The sequence below is a fragment of the Nerophis ophidion genome, linkage group LG08 (genome assembly GCF_033978795.1).
Source record: "Nerophis ophidion isolate RoL-2023_Sa linkage group LG08, RoL_Noph_v1.0, whole genome shotgun sequence".
Classification (NCBI taxonomy): Eukaryota; Metazoa; Chordata; class Actinopteri; order Syngnathiformes; family Syngnathidae; genus Nerophis; species Nerophis ophidion.
The window spans coordinates 7303892-7318891 of record NC_084618.1 but is presented as its reverse complement, the minus strand read 5'-3'; the positions used below and the strand labels follow the sequence as shown (position 1 = coordinate 7318891).

At 37.0% G+C, this 15000-nt stretch overlaps 1 protein-coding gene across 7 annotated transcripts in view; it reads right to left on the bottom strand.

The window, feature by feature from the left end:
* ctbp2l (C-terminal binding protein 2, like) overlaps positions 1 to 15000 on the bottom strand; it is a 343339-nt gene that overhangs the window by 85786 nt on the left and 242553 nt on the right. The window contains exon 1 of one of the 7 annotated variants that reach the window (XM_061907571.1): positions 4751 to 4898. The exons of the other annotated variants lie outside the window; for them this stretch is intronic. Coding sequence (XP_061763555.1) covers positions 4751 to 4772 — 22 coding nt within the window. The 5' untranslated portion in view covers positions 4773 to 4898. Of the gene's footprint in view, positions 1 to 4750; positions 4899 to 15000 lie in introns of those variants that run through there. 7 annotated transcript variants of the gene reach the window in all.

Sequence of the window (15000 nt, the reverse complement as noted above, 5' to 3'; positions counted from 1 at the left end):
TCTGCTCTCACCGCAATGAGAACTGATAGGATGTTCACATCTTCCCGTTTAGATGAAGAATTTAATCATAATCCACACGAAGGGTTGAAAGGACAAACATAATAAAACAATCACTTAGTCTACAATGTCTGCTCTCACCCCAAAGAGAACTGATAGGATGTTCACATCTTCCCGTTTAGATGAAGAATTTAATCATAATCCACACGAAGGGTTGAAAGGACAAACATAATAAAACGATCACTTAGTGTACAATGTCTGCTCTCACTGCGATGACGACTGATAGGACATCCGTTTCTTCTCGTTTTGATGAAGAATTAATTATGACGCCCACGGAGGGTTAAAAGGACAAACATAATAAAACGATCACTTAGTGTACAATGTCTGCTCTCACCCCAAAGAGAACTGATAGGATGTGCATTTCTTCCCGTTTTAGATGAAAAATTAATCATGACGCCCACGAAGGGTTAAAAGGAAAAGTCTCCCTGCAGACACGGTCTTCGGTTGTGTGTGTTTGTCTCCATCTCCGGGTGTGAATTGAATGTCACAGATGAACAACTTCTAGACTCCTGACTAAATCCTCCTATCATCCGGATGGGAGACTTACAATCTAGAATAACTTTGACGAGCCGAGACACTAGTGCTTATATTCACAACATCTTTAAGATGTTGTTAATAGTCAGGTAACTATATGTAAATAGAGTATTGTTGGCGAGTTTTGTATGGTTATTTTTGAGAATTTTGTGGGCAAAATAGAGAGCCCCCATTGACAAACTTTGTATGTATTTATTTATTTACAACTTAGAATATATGAATATATAAACACACATATATATATATATATATATATATATATATATATATAAATATATATATATATATATATATATATATATATATATATATATATATATAAATAAAAGTGTGTGTTCATGTCTTACAAAAGGATTGGGAATGATAAATAGCATTAACAAGGCACAAGAACACACACACACACACACACACACACACACACACACACACACACACACACACACACACACACACACACACACACACACACACACACACACACACACACACACACACACACACACACTCTTATAGTTGTTACCTTATTGAGACCTCCAAAAAATGCCCACCTAGCTGTATTGTACATCCATCCATTTTCCTACCGCTTGTCCCTTTTGGGGTCGTGGTGGGTAACTTTTGTATGCACATTAAATCAACAAAAAAATTCCAGACTTTGGAGCAATGTTCACGGACTCTAGTATTTGGCTCTCTATTAGATGCAACGAGTTTTCCCATATTGGGACCATGATTTATGTCCTAACTTGTTCACCACACACACACACACACACACACACACACACACACACACACACACACACACACACACACACACACACACACACACACACCTGGGCAGTATACCTCGTTGAGGGTTGCAGGTTCAATCCCCGCAACCCCTGCTCCCAGTGCCACCCACACTGGTTTAAATGTAACTTAGATATTGGGTTTCACTATGTAAAGCGCTTTGAGTCACTAGAGAAAAGCGCTATATAAATATAATTCACTTCACTTCACTTCACGCACACACATATACGCATTCTTTTATTCGTTACCTTATTGAGACCTCCGAAAAATGCCTACCTAGCTGTATTGTACGCACATTAAATCAACAACAAATCATGACTTTGGAGCAATGTTCACGGACTCTAGTATTTGGGTCTCTACTAGATGTAACGTTTTTTCCCGTATTGGGACCATGATTTATGTCCTAAGTTGTTCACCACACACACACACACACACACACACACACACACACACACACACACACACACACACACACACACACACACACACACACACACACACACCTGCATGTATTACCTTCTAGAGACCTTCAAAAAATCCCTAACTCGCTGTTCACCTGGCGGGTTTTCTCAGGGATGAATAAGGAAGTCTTCTTTAGCCGCTGTCTTGTTTTTATCATATATTGCTGCCTTTGCACCTGTCAATATTTACTTTTGTACGCACATTTAATCAACCCAAAAAATCCCGAGTTTGGAGCAATGTTCACAGATTCTTGGATTTGGCTCTCTATTAGATCCGACGGGTTTCCCAGTATTGGGACCATGATTTATGTCCTTACTAGTTCACCACACACACACACACACACACACACACACACACACACACACACACACACACACACTTGTATTTTTTTTACATTTATGAGACCTTCGAAAAATGCCTACCTAGCCTGCCGTATCACATTTGCTGCCTTTGCACCTGTCAATGTTTACTTTTGTACGCACATTAACTTAACAAAAAAAAATCCTGACTTTGGAGCAATGTTTACGGACTCTAGTATTTGGCTCTCTACTAGATGTAACGTTTTTTCCCGTATTGGGACCATGATTTATGTCCTAACTTGTTAACCACACACACACACACACACACACACACACACACACACACACACACACACACACACACACACACACACACACACACCCGCATTCTTTTATTCGTTACTTTATTGAGACCTCTAAAAAATGCCTACCTAGCTGTATTGTACACACATTAAATCAACAAACTGACTTTGGAGCAATGTTCACAGACTCTAGTATTTGGCTCTCTATTAGATCCGACGGGTTTTCCCATATTGGGACCATGATTTATGTCCTTACTAGTTCACCACACACGCACGCACGCACGCACGCACGCACGCACGCACGCACGCACGCACGCACACACACACGCACACACACACACACACACACACACACACACACACACACACTTGTATTTTTTCTTACCTTCTTGAGACCTGAGAAAAATGCCTACCTCTTTAGGACCACCCTTTCTAGATATATAAAGATTTGTACTTACAACATTAATAAAATATACATACTATGCAAATATAAAAAAGGTAAGCTTTTAGTTAATTAATATTATTTTATTTTTTTGTTTGTAATTGTTTTTTAATTTTCAATATTTACTTCGTTATTACACTATGTCTGTATACACAATTTTTTTTTAGATACATTTTGGCCATTTCAATTTCTTACGCACACTTGTTATTTCATATGTTGACCACTTTGACAGATTTTGGCAATTTTATGAAAAGGGTCATCATTTTACTTAACAAAAGTCACTATTTTATAAGAAACATCTCAAATTTGGGCGATATTATAATAATAAGCGGAAATTTACTTGGGAAAATGACGACAAAAGTCGTAATTTTACTTCAAAAATGTCACCTGGCGGGTTTTTTTCAGGTATGAATAAGGAAGTCCTTCTTTAGCCGCTGTCTTGTTTTTATCATATATTGCTGCCTTTGCACCTGTCAATATTTACTTTTGTACGCACATTTAATCAACCCGGAAAATCCCAACTTTGGAGCAATGTTCACAGATTCTAGTATTTGGCTCTCTATTAGATCCTAAGAGTTTTCCCATATTGGGACCATGATTTATGTCCTTACTAGTTCACCACACACACACACACACACACACACACACACACACACACACACACACACACACACACACACACACACACACACACACACACACACACACACACACACACACACTTGTATTTTTTTTACATTTTTGAGACCTTCGAAAAATGCCTACCTAGCCTGCCGTATCACATTTGCTGCCTTTGCACCTGTCAATGTTTACTTTTGTACGCACATTAAATCAACAAAAAAAATCCTGACTTTGGAGCAATGTTCACAGACTCAAGTATTTGGCTCTCTATTAGATGTAACGTTTTTTCCCGTATTGGAACCATGATTTATGTCCTAACTTGTTAACCACACACACACACACACACACACACACACACACACACTTGTATTTTTTTTACATTTTTGAGACCTTCGAAAAATGCCTATCTAGCCTGCCGTATCACATTTGCTGCCTTTGCACCTGTCAATATTTACTTTTGTACGCACATTTAATCAACCCAAAAAATCCCGACTTTGGAGCAATGTTCACATATTTTAGTATTTGGCTCTCTATTAGATCCGACGCGTTTTCCTGTATTGGGACCATGATTTATGTCCTTACTAGTTCACCACACACACACACACACACACACACACACACACACACACACACACACACACACACACACACACACACACACACACACACACACACACACACACACACCCTGCCGGAGTTTGTACCTGCAGTTTGGCGAGTGGCTCATTTTTACGACTTTCCTCAAGCGCACAGCAACACAACTACACAAGCCGGGTGGCAGCGCGAGGTCAGAGCGAGGGTGTGTGTGTGTGTGTGTGTTTGGGGGGGGGGCAATGAGCGAGCCTTTGTTGGCCATCACCCCCCACCCTCTTCTCTTCGCCAGGCCCCCAAAAAGTAGCACACAAAGCCCACTTGTCCCCACGCTGCCACGAGCGCCCCACCCGGCTGCCCGCCACGCCGAGGCGAGCCCCTGCCAGGGAAATGAGCGCACTCCTCCCAAACAAAAGCACTCATCCTTCTCTCTCTCCCACTCTCTCTCTCTCTCTCTCACTCTCTTTCCACCCCCAACACACACACACACACACACTGTTGGCGTTCCATCAAGTTGCAGCCCAGGAAGTGGAAACATGAAGTGTAGCAGAATGACAACAAGACTACATCGCTGACCACACACTACCCCCCCCCCCCTCCCCCCACATGCCAGACTTTATTAGACATCCAGCAAAGAAAACAGGAAACACGCCGCTTGCCTGGAAAATGTTGCCGCCACATTCTTCCTCCTCGCTCTTATGAACGCCGCATGGCGCCGGAAAAAAAAAAAAAATGGACGTGAAATATATATTTAAAAAAAAAAGAAGAAAAAAAAAAGGATAATCCAAAGAAGGCCCCCCACCCCCCACCCCCGACCCCGCTCCCCAGGAGTGGTCCTGTCGTCGAGGGGGAAGCGCTCACTGGGCTCCCGGCTGCATCATCTCCTCTCCATGTCTGCCGGGAGGGGAGAAGAAGAAGAAGAAGAAAAAAAAAATGGTCCACACGCAAGCAGAATGGCAGGAAAAAAAAAAAGGGGGGGGGGGGTCAGTTGGGGGGATGCTTTTGTCCTCTCTCTCTTTTTTTTTTTTTCTTTCTTGTGTCCTCTTTTTCCTTAAATCCCCCGGGAGGAGAAGGCGGCTTCCTCCGTCGACATCATAACGCCGCAAATAAACGGGAATAACGGCACTATTGGTGATGATGCAATGTGTGCGCTCCAGCACGCAGAGCAGATCTCACACACTTCACTCTGTCGCCTTCACTCCGGCAACGATCCCTCCTCCTCCTTTTTTTTTTTTTCCTCCTCTTCCTTTTTTTTTTGTGTGTGTTTTATTTCTGATCTGGACTCGATTGTGTTTAAAAAAAAAAAAAAAAAAAAAAGCCAGCCCCCTCCCCTCACTCTCTCACACTCTCACACACACACACACACTACCGCCCCCTCCCTCCCGATTATTTGCTTTCCTCCTCTCCTGCTCGTCCACTTCCATCCACAGCACGCCCCGTCAGTGTCCGTGCACACGGCGCAGTAAAGCTAATAAATCCATCCCATAATATCAACACATTTCCCAAATCGTCCGGGACAAAATCATCTAATCACTCGGACTTGTAAATATTTTTTTCTCGGAATCTCAGCGTGGAAGCCGACCATTTTCTCTGTTTTATATCTAGCCATGTGCAAATGAAGCCTCGGTGAGTGCAAGGCACACTCACTAGCTGTATCGGCACTGTGTTGTTTCAAAAAGCTCATCGAATGAATAGTTAAGTTAAAGTACCAATGATTGTCACACACACACACACACACGAGGTGGGCAATGATTTGATAATAATCGGAATTTTACTTGACAAAAGTCATCATTTTACTCAAACAACCCGAAAAATTGGTAATATTGTGATGTCATAATTTTACGTGACAAATGTCACCATTTTGCATTAAAAAGTAATAATTTTACATAAAAGTCATAATTTTACAAGAAATAATATTATAGAAACAGAAAGAATATGATAATTTGTTTCCAATTTTTTGATAAAAAAAGTCGACACATTGTGTTAAAAACACTGCTTTTAGTTGATAAAATTTTTGATAATTTTTTGGTTTGTAATAGTTTTTTAATCTCCATTATTTATTCAAGTTATTACAGTATGTCTCTATTCATACATATATATATAATTTTTTTTAAATTCATTTTGGCCTAAGGGGGCGCTTGTTATTTCATATGTTGACCAGAGGGGGAGCACTTTTAAAAGCGACACACAGTCATTTGGAAAAATCCCTCCTTTTTGTTTCGAGGTCGGTAAGCACAACCAGAATGATTCCGTACATCAGGCACACCGAGTGATGCCGCGCACTGTCGATTTTTTGAGAAAATGAAAGGCTTTTAAGTGCGCCTTATAGTCCGAAAAATGCGGTAACTATCATTATCACTATTTTGAGCCATCCTTCGGGAAGCTGTGATCTCCCTTACTGGTTAGTGAAGATGGAGGGATGAAGACGGGCGTGTATGTCCCCTCTCTGCGTGTGACAGGAAGTGGGGGCTGCTGCCTGTGCTGGTCACGCTCAAATGTGTTATTGCTGGAGTCAGCTGACACACACACACACACACACACACACACACACACATACACACACACACGTATTTCTTACCTTCTTGAGACCTGAGAAAAATGCCTACCTCTTTAGGACCACCTTTTCTAGATATATAAAGATTTGTATTTACAACATTAATAATATATACATACTATGCAAATATAAAAAAGGTAAGCTTTTAGTTAATTAATATTATTTTATTTTTTTTGTTTGTAATTGTTTTTTAATTTTCAATATTTACTTCGTTATTACATTTTTTTTTAGATACATTTTGGCCATTTCAATTTCTTACGCACACTTGTTATTTCATATGTTGACCACTTTGAGAAATTTTGGCAATTTTATGAAAAGGGTCATCATTTTACTTAACAAAAGTCACTATTCTATAAGAAACATCTCAAATTTGGGCGATATAATAATAAGCGGAAATTTACTTGGGAAAATGACGACAAAAGTCGTAATTTTACTCAAAAAATGTCACCGTTTTACAAAAACAACAAAAATATTATATAATAACAAAAGTGGTAATTTTACTCAACGCAAGTCAAAATTGTACAAGAAAAACTGAACATTTGTGCAATATTATGATAAAAGTTGGAATTTTACTCACTAACAGTCACAATTTTACAAGAAAAGTTCAACATTTTTGCAATTTTATGAAAAGACTCGTCATTTTACTTGACAAAAGTCACAATTTTACAAGAAAACTTTAAAATTTGGGCATTATAATAGTAATCAGAATTTTACTTAAACAAATTCACTATTTTACAAGAACAACAAAAATATTTTATGATAATAAAAGGAGGCGCCAGCGCCCCCCGCGACCCCGAAAGGGAATAAGCGGTAGAAAATGGATGGATGGATGGAAGTTGTAATATTACTCAACACAATTCTAAATTTTACAAGAAAAACTGAACATTTGTGCAATATTATGAAAAAAGTTGGAATTTTACTCAACGGTCAAATTTTTACAAGAAAAGCTTAACATTTTGGAAATTTTATGAAAAGAGTCGTCATTTTACTTCACAAAAGTCACTATTGTGTAAGAAACATTTCAACTTTGGGCGATATAATAGTTAGCGGAAATTTACTTGGGAAAATGACGAAAAAAGTCGTAATTTTACTCCAAAAATGTCACTGTTTTACAAAAACAACAAAAATATTATATAATAACAAAAGTGGTAATTTTACTCAACGCAAGTCAAAATTTTACAAGAAAAACTGAACATTTGTGCAATATTATGATAAATGTTGGAATTTTACTCAATAACAGTCACAATTTTACAAGAAAAGTCCAAGATTTTTACAATTTTATGAAAAGAGTCATAATTTTACTCGACAAAAGTCACAATTTTACAAGAAAAATTAAACATTTGGGCATTATAATAGTAATCAGAATTTTACCTAAAAAAAATCACTATTTTACAAGAACAACAAAAATATTTTGTGATAAAAAAAGTCGTAATATTACTCAACACAAGTCCAAATTTTACAAGAAAAACTGAACATTTGTGCAATGTTATGATAAAAGTTGGAATTTTACTCAATAACAGTCACAATTTTACAAGAAAAGTTCAACATTTTTGCAATTTTATGAAAAGAGTCGTAATTTTACTCGACAAAAGTCATAATTTTACAAAAAAAATATAAAATTCGGGCATTATAATAGTAATCAGAATTTTACTTTAAAAAATTCACTATTTTACAACAACAAAAATATTATACCATAATAAAAGTCGTAATATTACTCAACGCAATTCCAAATTTTACAAGAAAAACTGAACATTTGTGCAATATTATGATAAAAGTTGGAATTTTACTCTAATGTCACATTTTTACAAGGAAAGCTTAACATTTTGGAAATGTTATGATAAGAGTCATTTTACTAAACAAAAGTCACTATTTTATAAGAAACATTTCAAATTTGGCCGACATTGTAATAATAAGCGGAAATTTACTTGGGAAAATGACAAAAAAGTCGTAATTTTACTCAAAAAAAGTCACTGTTTTACAAGAACAACAAAAATATTATATAATAACAAAAGTGGTAATTTTACTCAAGGCAAGTCTAAATTTTACAAGAAAAACTGAACATTTGTGCAATATTATGATAAAAGTTGGAATTTTACTCAACAGTCACAATTTTACAAGAAAAATTAAACATTTTTGCAATTTTAAGAAAAGAGTCGTAATTTTACTCGACAAAAGTCATAATTTTACAAGAAAACTTTAAAATTCGGGCATTATAATAGTAATCAGAATTTTACTTTAAAAAAATTCACTATTTTACAAGAACAACAAAAATATTATATTATAACAAAAGTGGTAATTTTACTCAAGGCAAGTCAAAATTTTACAAGAAAAACTGAACATTTGTGCATGATTATGATAAAAGTTGGAATTTTACTCAATAACAGTCACAATTTTACAAGAAAAATTAAACATTTTTGCAATTTTATGAAAAGAGTTGTAATTTTACACGACAAAAGTCATAATTTTACAAGAAAACTTTAAAATTCGGGCATTATAATAGTAATCAGAATTTTGCTTTAAAAATTCACTATTTTACAAGAACAACAAAAATATTATACTATAATAAAACTCGTAATATTACTCAACGCAATTCCAAATTTTACAAGAAAAACTGGACATTTGTGCAATATTATCATAAAAGTTGGAATTTTACTCTAATGTCACATTTTTACAAGGAAAGCTTAACATTTTGGAAATTTTATGAAGAGTCATTTTACTAAACAAAAGTCACTATTTTATAAGAAACATTTCAAATTTGGCCGACATTGTAATAATAAGCGGAGATTTACTTGGGAAAATTACAAAAAAGTCGTAATTTTACTCAAAAAATGTCACCGTTTTACAAGAACAACAAAAATATTATATAATAACAAAAGTGGTAATTTTACTCAAGGCAAGACAAAATTTGACAAGAAAAACTGAACATTTGTGCAATATTATGATAAAAGTTGGAATTTTACTCAATAACAGTCACAATTTTACAAGAAAAATTAAACATTTTTGCAATTTTATGAAAAGAGTCATAATTTTACTCGACAAAAGTCATAATTTTACAAGAAAACATTAAAATTCGGGCATTATAATAGTAATCAAAATTTTACTTTAAAAAATTCACTATTTTACAAGAACAACAAAATATTATACTATAATAAAACTCGTAATATTACTCAACACAATTCCAAATTTCACAAGAAAAACTGGACATTTGTGCAATATTATGATAAAAGTTGGAATTTTACTCAACTGTCACATTTTTACAAGGAAAGCTTAACATTTTGGAAATTTTATGAAGAGTCGTTTTACTAAACAAAAGTCACTATTTTATAAGAAACATTTCAAATTTGGGCGACATTGTAATAATAAGCGGAGATTTACTTGGGAAAATGACAAAAAAGTCGTAATTTTACTCAAAAAATGTCACTGTTTTACAAGAACCAAAAAATTATATTACAACAAAAGTGGTAATTTTAATCAACGCAAGTCAAAATTTTACAAGAAAAAATAAACATTTGTGCAACATTAAAAGTTGGAATTTTACTTAATAACAGTAACAATTTTACAAGAAAAGTTCAAGATTTTTGCAATTTTATGAAAAAAGTCAGAATTTTACTCGACAAAAGTCACAATTTTACAAGAAAACTTTAAAATTCGGGCATTATAATAGTAATCAGAATTTTAATAAAAAAAATTCACTATTTTACAAGAACAAAAAAAATATTTTATGATAATAAAAGTCCTAATATTACTCAACACAATTCTTAATTTTACAAGAAAAACTGAACATTACCGTTGAGTAAAATTCCAACTTTTATCGTAATATTGCACAAGTTTGGAATTGTGTTGAGTAATATTAACTTATATTATCATAAAATATTTGTGTTGTTCTTGGAATTTTTGGGAGTAAAATTCTGATTACTATTATAATGCCCAAATTTTAAAGTTTTCTTGTAAAAATTGTGACTTTTGTCGAGTAAAATGACTCTTTTCATAAAATTGCAAAAATGTTTGACTTTTCTTGTAAAATTGTGACTGTTATTGAGTAAAATTCCAACTTTTATCATAATATTGCACAAATGTTCAGTTTTTCTTGTAAAATTTTGACTTGCGTTGATTAAAATGACCACTTTTGTTACAATATAATATTTTTGTTGTTCTTGTAAAATCGTGACATTTTTTGAGTAAAATTACGCCTTTTGTCGTCATTTTCCTAAGTAAATTTCCGCTTATTATTATAATATCGCCCAAATTTGAAATGCTTCTTATAAAATAGTGACTTTTGTTTCGTAAAATGACGACTCTTTTCATAAAATTTCCAAAATGTTAAGCTTTTCTTGTAAAAATGTGACCGTTGAGTAAAAATCCAACATTTATCGTAATATTGCACAAATTTGGAATTGTGTTGAGTAATATTAACTTTTATTACCATAAAATATTTTTGCTGTTCTTGTAAAATAACACAAGTGAGATTGTAAAGATTGTAAAGACATACCTCGAGGTCGGATGGCTGCGGTGAACACGCAGTGTGAAGTGAAGTGAAGTGAATTATATTTATATAGCGCTTTTCTCTAGTGACTCAAAGCGCTTTACATAGTGAAACCCAATATCTAAGTTACATTTAAACCAGTGTGGGTGGCACTGGGAGCAGGTGGGTAAAGTGTCTTGCCCAAGGACACAATGGCAGTGACTAGGATGGCGGAAGCGGGAATCGAACCTGCAACCCTCAAGTTGCTGGCACGGCCGTTCTACCAACCGAGCTATACCGCTTATTCCCTCAGGGAGAAGCCGAGGAGCCGAGCTCACAGCTGCCTTTTTTGACATGAGAGCTGCTGCAGGACAACGAATAATCCACTGATGTCTCCGGTAAGATATATATATATATATATATATATATATATCACAATTTCCCCATCCAAAAACATGCTGGTTGACGTAGAGAAAACATGTTCGCTTGACCGCTCTGTGTTAAAAACTAAGAAACACTGGCTGTGTCTCGGTGCTAAAGACAGCCGCAATACAACGCTTCCCACCGACATCTTTCTTCTTTGACGTCTCCATTATTAAATGAACAAATTGCAAAAGATTCAGCAACACAGATGTCCAAAATATGGCGTAATTATGCGATTAAAGCAGACGACTTTTAGCCGTGTGCGGTGCAGCGCTAATATTTCCCGACAGCCTCAGACGTCGCGCGTACGCGTCATCATTCCGCGACGTTTTCAACAAGAAACTGGCGGGAAATTTAAAATTGCAATTTAGTAAACTAAAAAGGCCGTATTAGCATGTGTTGCAATGTTAATATTTCATCATTGATATATAAACTATCAGACTGCGTGGTGGGTAGTAGTGGGTTTCAGTAGGCCTTTAAATCAACAAAAAAATCATGACTTTGGAGCAATGTTCACGGAATCTAGTATTTGGTTCTGTATTCGATGCAATTGTTTTCTGTATTGGGACCATGATTTATGTCCTAACTTGTTCACACCTCCTCATATGGAAGCTGCTTTTCCTTGTTGATGTCTCAAGAAGGGTGGAAATACAAGAACACACACACACACACACACACACACACACACACACACACACACACACACACACACACACACACACACACACAAACACACAAACACACACACACACACACACCGTTACTGTGCATTTTTTCCACTCTACTGTCAGTGATAATGGTGTGTGACAGTGGTCCTAAACAGGTTTTCAGCACAAGCACCTGTCAATCATTTTCTTCCCTCACACTTGAGTACAGCGACTACAAGAAAAAACAAAACAAAAAAAATAACACTACTATCACTCCTCTTACAATAGTAACGAGTAAAATAAGAAAATGAAAAATACATAAAACAGACAGGAATAATTCCATTACATTTTAATAATAATTATTATTACAATAGCTGACCCCCGCCACCCCAAAAAGGGAATAAGCGGTAGGAAATGGATGGATTATTACAATGCCAAAACTATAATATAAAAGAACAACAACATATATTAAAAAGAAAAATCAAATAAAACAGGCATATTAAAATGTAATCAAATGGATGCTAATCATATATATATAAAAAAATCATCCATATGAGTATTAACAGGTATACAAAAAAACTGTATAACAAACTACTATACAAGGTTTCCCCCCAGATTGCAATATACCTTTTCGCGGTGGGGGCGTGGTAAATATAAGTCCTTTTAAATACCCTAAAATTTTAGTGGGACTTTTTTTTTTTTTTTTTTTTTTTTTTAAACTGTCATGGCTCAAAAAATAATGAATACAAATTCATGTTGTTATGAGTTACTTACCTATTTAAGGCTGCAATTATACCATGTTAAATACTCTAGCGACATCAGTGTGTGAAGGATATCACCACATAGGCTCAGGAACACTTCGGAAAACCACCGTCGGTAACTACAGTTCGTCGCGAAACTCTGCTATGCAAAGCCAAAGCCATTTATCAACAACACCCGGAAACGGCGCCGCCGGCTTTCGCTGGGCCCGAGTTCATCCAAGATGGACTGATGCAAAGTGGGAAAGTGGGAAAGTGTTCCGTGTGCGGCACTAAGTGGAAAAGGACACAAGTGAGGAGCGTCCAGGACTACATCAGTGTGTAAAGGATATCACCACATAGGCTCAGGAACACTTCGGAAAACCACTGTCAGTAACTACGGTTCGTCGCGACATCTGTAAGTGCAAGTTGAAACTCTGCTATGCAAAGCCAAAAACATTTATCAACAACACCCAGAGACTGCGCCTGCTTTCGCTGGGCCCGAGCTCATCTAAGATGGACTGATGCAAAGTGGGCAAGTGTTCCGTGTGCGGGCATAAGTGGAAAAGGACACAAGTGAGGAGCATCCAGAACTACAAAGACAAGTCCCTGCTCAGCTTCCTCCTTAAGAACATTTCTCAACGAGCTATTGCAAGTAAGCGATGATATTACAGACCTTTGATCCCTCAGGCGGCACTGCATCAAAAAGCAACATCAGTGTGTAAAGGATATCACCACATGGGCTCAGGAACACTTCAGAAAACACACTGTCAGTACCTACAGTTTGTCGCTACATCTGTAAGTGCAAGTTAAAACTCTGCTACGCAAACCCACAGATATTTATCAACAACACCCGGAAACGCCGCCGGCTTTCGCTGGGCCCGAGCTCATCAAAGATGGACTGATGCAGAGTTAGAAAGTCTTCTGTGCGCGGCCCTAAGGGGAAAAGGATACAAGTGAGGAGCATCCAGGACTACAAAGACAAGTCCCTGCTCAGCTTCCTCCTTAAGAACATTTCTCAACGAGCTATTGCAAGGAACTTCTGGATTTTCACCATCTACATTTCGTAATATCATCAAAAGGGTCAGAGAATCTGGAGAAATCACTTCAAGTAAGCTATGATATTGCAGACCTTTGATTCCTCAGGCGGCACTGCATCAAAAAGCGACATCAGTGTGTAAAGGATATCACCACATAGGCTCAGGAACACTTCGGAAAACCACTGTCAGTAACTACGGTTCGTCGCGACATCTGTAAGTGCAAGTTGAAACTCTGCTATGCAAAGCCAAAAACATTTATCAACAACACCCAGAGACGGCGCCTGCTTTCGCTGGGCCCGAGCTCATCCAAGATGGACTGATGCAAAGTGGGCAAGTGTTCCGTGTGCGGGCATAAGTGGAAAAGGACACAAGTGAGGAGCGTCCAGGACTACAAAGACAAGTCCCTGCTCAGCTTCCTCCTTAAGAACATTTCTCAACGAGCTATTGCAAGGAACTTCGGGATTTTCACCATCTACATTTCGTAATATCATCAAAAGGGTCAGAGAATCTGGAGAAATCATTGCAAGTAAGCTATGATATTGCAGACCTTTGATTCCTCAGGCGGCACTGCATCAAAAACCGACATCAGTGTGTAAAGGATGTCACCACATGGGCTCAGGAACACTTCAGAAAACACACTGTCAGTACCTACAGTTTGTCGCTAGATCTGTAAGTGCAAGTTAAAACTTGACTATGCAAAGCCAAAGCCATTTATCAACAACACCCGGAAACGCCGCCACCTTCGCTGGATGTAATTATAACAATAAAAATAATGGATTAGATTTGTATCGTACTTTTCTATTATTAGATACTCAAAGCGCTCACAGAGAAGTGGGAACCCATCATTCATTCACACCTGGTGGTGGTAAGCAGCATCTGTAGCCACAGCTACCCTAGGGTAGATTGACGGAGGCGTGGCTGCCAATTTGCGCCTACGGCCCCTACAACCACAACCTATCATTCATTCATTTTTCATCCACCAGTGTGAGCGGCACCGGGGGCAAGGGTGAAGTGTCCTGTCCAAGGACACAACGGCAGCGATTTGG